Source organism: Atta cephalotes (assembly GCF_000143395.1).
Source record: "Atta cephalotes unplaced genomic scaffold scaffold00030, whole genome shotgun sequence".
Taxonomy (NCBI): Eukaryota; Metazoa; Arthropoda; class Insecta; order Hymenoptera; family Formicidae; genus Atta; species Atta cephalotes.
Genome location: NW_012130094.1, coordinates 2920101 through 2925598, shown reverse-complemented (window position 1 = coordinate 2925598; position 5498 = coordinate 2920101). Strand labels below are relative to the sequence as shown.

At 29.6% G+C, this 5498-nt stretch overlaps 1 protein-coding gene across 1 annotated transcript in view; it reads left to right on the top strand.

The window, feature by feature from the left end:
- The window catches only part of LOC105620896 (sn1-specific diacylglycerol lipase beta-like), a 10817-nt gene extending 5776 nt beyond the window's left edge, over positions 1–5041 (top strand). Inside the window, exons 3-13 of the mRNA XM_012202374.1 lie at positions 1783–2099; positions 2658–2801; positions 2890–3058; positions 3181–3304; positions 3381–3524; positions 3608–3719; positions 3802–3894; positions 4040–4194; positions 4262–4399; positions 4535–4650; positions 4811–5041. Of these exons, the coding sequence (XP_012057764.1) occupies positions 1783–2099; positions 2658–2801; positions 2890–3058; positions 3181–3304; positions 3381–3524; positions 3608–3719; positions 3802–3894; positions 4040–4194; positions 4262–4399; positions 4535–4650; positions 4811–4988 (1690 nt within the window). The 3' untranslated portion in view covers positions 4989–5041. The remainder of the gene's footprint in view (positions 1–1782; positions 2100–2657; positions 2802–2889; positions 3059–3180; positions 3305–3380; positions 3525–3607; positions 3720–3801; positions 3895–4039; positions 4195–4261; positions 4400–4534; positions 4651–4810) is intronic.
- Positions 5042–5498: the final 457 nt, after the last annotated feature.

Genomic DNA, 5498 nt, shown 5'->3' with positions numbered 1-5498 from the left:
ACACACACACACACACACACACACACACACACACACACACACACACACACTACACACACATATTTTATACATTGGATCGGAGGAAAAGTTCTGCGGTATTTTGTTAACTCAAAATTATATACAGAATATATTCATTGCAAAATTTTTGACTATTTGACGTGAAAACTTCAAGTTTTTCCTAAAAAGTTCGTTTTTAAAAAAAATGTTCCTACGACTTTTTATTACCAAGTTACATGCGAATTAAATAAAAGAGTATTTTGATTTTTATTGCTAACTCCATTAAAAATCATCATATCGTAATTAAAAAATCAGATTCTTAAAGCTGAAATTTTGCTTTATTGAATGATATAATTACTAATGTTTTAAATGTAAAATTATAATGATTCAAGAGTTAGAAAAAGATCAAGTAAGCTTTCTGCGAAGACTACAGGTATGTTTAGATCAACATGTTGAATATGTTGAACATTTATTACAATAATAAAAAAATTTGTTTCAAATTTATATCTTCTTTTAATTTATATCTCGAAAATAATTAAGTTTATGAAGAAATACTCTAATACAAAGATGTTCAGCTGATTGAGTACTATCGATTGAATGATTAAAAAATATCCCTTCAGATTAAAAAAAGAATCTTTTTGTTATTAATAGGTAGTAAAAAAACCAAGGACATTTAAGGTTATTCAATGCCATCAAAATATGTCCCCTTATTTATCTTACAAATTTTATAATACGTGTTTTCCCCTTATCTCTAATCATTTATAACAAAACGTGGTGAATTTTTTATCAGACTCATTCTGTATGTATTATATCATATGTAACTTCATAATTAGAAAAAGATCACCATATATTGTCGTATCTTTGTTTTTGAAGTATATTTCTTAATAAAACTTTAGAAACAACTTTAAAAAAAATACAACTTTAAAAAAAAAGTTTTTTCTCAGACGATATAGCTATTTTTATAATACTATTTACAATTCTACATAATTAACTTTTTTATAAGACGAGAAAAAATAAGCATCTGATAAAAATCGGACAAAATCAAAACTGACATAGTGGCAATATACATTTCTATTTTCCTTTCACAGGAGTCATTTATACAAAATATCTACAAGTACTTATACATGAGAATTTCTAGAATCCTTTCACTTTGAAGTAAAACGTGTTTTGTGAATTTATACGCATATATTTTATGCTGTTATGCAAAATGCAAACATATAACGCAACACTTTTTTGGAAGATATTGCCATAAATACAAGAATCAGCGATTTATTTGATTCAATAACGCAACACTATATACAAATTAGATTAATTTGAGATTTTTATACAGACAGCTATCCAAGGAGCAATGTCATTGGACGTCTGAAATATGTCTAGAAATATAATATGACTAATCCTTATTAGAATATGTATATATATTATATATAAAAAAACATACATATGCATATATATGTATATATATATATATATATATATAATATCTATGTATAATACATGAATATACGTCCCCCCGGATATGAAATCATAAATGATTATTTATTCTAAAATTTTATAAATAAATTTAATAAATAAAAACATCTAGATACATTTAAGATACATTTAAGATACCTCGGTATCTTTTTTCCAGAGTACTTATACCTGTACCTAGATACTGAAAATAAAGTACCTTGCTCAACATTATACATTGTTGTCACATTTCGCTATATCATAGCAATAATCATGTGATTTTTTTTTTAGCAACTGAAATCAATGATAAATCTAGACCTTTCTTTTCGACTTTTTCAGGATATTGATGCTATTACCAGAGATCGGATGGAACATTCTGGGTACCCTATGGATTTTCGGGCAGAGCGTAGAATGCAACCACGAATCATATTCTATTACGGTCGTGGAGGCCCTGGTGTTTTTCGATTGGATCCTAATCGGTCTCAGTATCTTCGGCCTCGCCCTAGTGTTCGACCCAATTGGTTCTCTAGAGAAGAAACAGCTAGAGAACTCTGTGGAACATGGCAAGATCTCGCGTATTTGGCTAAGGAGATTCAAATTCCTGTGGTGGATGCGTAAGGATGAGAGTGCGAACGAGACCTTTCAACAAGTCGCTGGTGAGACATAGGTACGGCTGACCTACAAAGAGGTCTTGCCGCATTCGAAACTGGAATCGCGTGCTTCTGATCGGAAATCGAGCGTGAACAATCATCGAAAGAGCCGATGATAAATCAAATCATTGATCTTTGATTTTGGCGCCGCGTCTGTGGAATTTTTTTCGCGATGAGTTCGTCGATTTCTTGCCGCTCGAAGATAGCGAACGCTTCGCGACATGCACAATCATGCGATATGGAAGTAAGAATGAATTTTAATTTGCGATGAGATCATTAGTATCATTAATATTAAATGATAAAAAGTTGTAATAATTTTATTCGCTAAATCTAGCTAATTTATACGCATAATTTACACCGTTTTTTAGCTATTTATATCATTATATGTATTATTATTATAATTATTATTAAAATATTATTAAATGTAATATTATATATGGAGGCAAAAAGAAACAGGAGAAGAGAGTAAGCAATTTATATTTTTTTATATTTTTTACTTTTTAGTAATATAATTCATGCGATAAACGCTGATACAAATATCTTCTTAAATTTATATCTTCGTAGGTCTTTTAACTGCTTTATTCCGAGGTACGGATTTGGTTCCTTCGGATATGATGGCAGGATGTATTTTACTGAGAGTCCGGCAGAAGCGAGAAACTCATGAATTACGAAAGTTAAATCTAATCGCTCATCCAAAATACACTTCAGGTATTGTCATTTATATATTGCAAAAAATATAAAAATATGCTTATACAATATTTATCATTTATAAAGTAATTGCTAATTATTTTTTTAGACGGTAACAAGATTTTTTCGAGAGCACCTAATTGGATGTCCTTGGAAGCCGCCCATCACTTCCTGCAACTATCGATCGCTTCCTATGGCTGGCTTTTCGTAGTATATCAACATACGTGTACTGGATGTTTTCGTTTGATACGCGGCATGAGATGCTGTGCTTGTTTTCGGTAAAAAATAACATGAAATTCAATATTATTCTTTATTTTTATTGTATCATTATTTTATACAATAATCGTACATATTTTAATTATTTCTATTATTTTATTATTTTATTGTCTCTTTTTTTTAGACGAAAGCGTAATATTATTCTAGACGATAACTGTTGTCTCTGTTATCTTTCTGGCGTAAAATATCTGTCAAAGATATCTGAGGATGATATTCTATTCGCTTCCTTCAAGAATCATTTATGCGAAGTTTGTATATTGTGTCTAAATTATACTCTTTCCATACTCGTTCAGCATTAAGTATTCACTCTTTGAAATTTTACAGATACCATTCTGTGTAATGGTAGATCATAAAACTGCTAGTATTGTTGTGATTATACGAGGATCATTATCGTTGCGAGATATAATTACTGATTTTACAGCCTCGTCTGATTTATTTGAATGTCCTGGTATTCCATCAGGAAGCATGGTTCGTTCAATTTCCACTTTGATTATAAGATATAATATAAATAAATCGATTTAATTGTATATAAATCTATGTAAAATTTATAGGCCCATAAAGGCATGATAATAGGAGTAAAAGTAATTTTAAAGCAATTGGAAAACTATAAAGTCCTAGAAAGAGCGTTCGCCATGTATCCTAATTATCATCTGACAATTACTGGTAAGAACGTATTCCGTACTAACTGCCGCTGACGCATGACTGTGTACACATAATTCTATAATGAGATAATGTGTATGCTTAGGTCATAGTTTAGGAGCCGGTTTAGCCATTTTGTTGGGTTTACTGATGCGACCTCGTTATCCAGAGTTAAGAGTCTACGCGTATGCTACGCCTGGTAATTGTTTGCAAATAATTTTGTTTTTGCAAATATGATAGTTTAATTAGCTAAAAAAGTTGGCAGATATACTATCGCCAATTATTAATTTTGCGCATACATATAATAAACTGATTTACAATTTCTAATGTATTTGTTCAAAAAGCTGGACTGCTCAGTAGAGAAGCTGCTAGGATCACGGAGGAATTCGTATTGACCGTAGGACTTGGCGATGATCTCGTAATGAGACTCAGTGTGGATAGTACAGAGAATTTAAGGACGTCGTTACTGACAACTCTTCATGCTTGTCGATTGCCTAAGGTATTTTGGAATGTATATGACACTCGAATTATTGAAACTATTTCGATAAATGCTTTCATGTTTTTAGTACAGAGTAGTCCTGAATGGATTCGGATATGCTTTGTTCGGAGTTCCCGAAAGAGATCTGACTAAAACATGGGCCAATTATAACATAATTAATACAATCCCGGGTCAATCGCCTTTGCTAACCAAGCACAACGATGTGGTAAGAAAAAATGCATTTACAAATTTGTAGAATGTATTGAACACAAACATTTGTAATATATTGATTCCATGTAATATTGAATTTAATGATTAAATTTAAACTTTGTTGTTGGGATAATTTATTTTTTTCCAATAGGATAAAATAATAGAACGCGACATAACAAAAAGAAGATATTCGAAAATGAAACTGTTTAACGCTGGTCGTATACTTCATATAGTGAGATGCAAACTCGAAAAAACGGAAGGAAAGAGGTGCATTGAACTTACATAATTTCTTATTATAAGTATGAATTTTTATGGTTCTTATAAAAAAATATAAATCAAATCTTCCAAAATACGGCAAAAATATATTAAGTGTCATAGGATTACAAAATTTTAGATAATAATGATGTTTTTTTAATTTTTACATTAGCAAAAAACAATTCGCAAAGGAGAGAAAATACGAGATGCGATGGGCACAAGCAGAGGAATTTATAAAATTAACAGTAATGCCACGCATGCTTTTGGATCACTTACCAGAAAATATAGAGAAGGCTTTAGCTACATTACTAGAGCAACAGAACGATATACCATATTATTTCGATCCTTAGTGTAATCCAAAGAAGTGATTTTATAATTTTAATAAAAAGAATTTTTCGCAAAATTACAAATCAAATCCTATAATATATCCTAAAATAAAATAAAAGATGGGATAATCTCCTAAGAAATAGACACATTTGAAACATTTTTGACTAATTAGGATTAATCTAATCAATGATTAATTAAAAAAAATGGAAGTCCTACCTAAAAGTTCTATCTGTAATGACAAAACGCGAAGTTAAAAATTTAGTGGACATTATTTAAAAATTTCTATATTTAATTAACTTTTTACATTGCATTTAGTATTTTACGTATTTTACTCTCTAAATTTTTAAAAATGGAATTATTATTTAAAACGAGTAAAAGTTTTTTAATCGATAATGAAAATATAATCAAAATGAAATAACATTTCGTATTTTATAAAAATATTTAACTCTAACCGTAGAGTACCTCCGTAAAAACTTTTTATACTGTATAATTATATATATATATATATATATATATATATATATATATATATA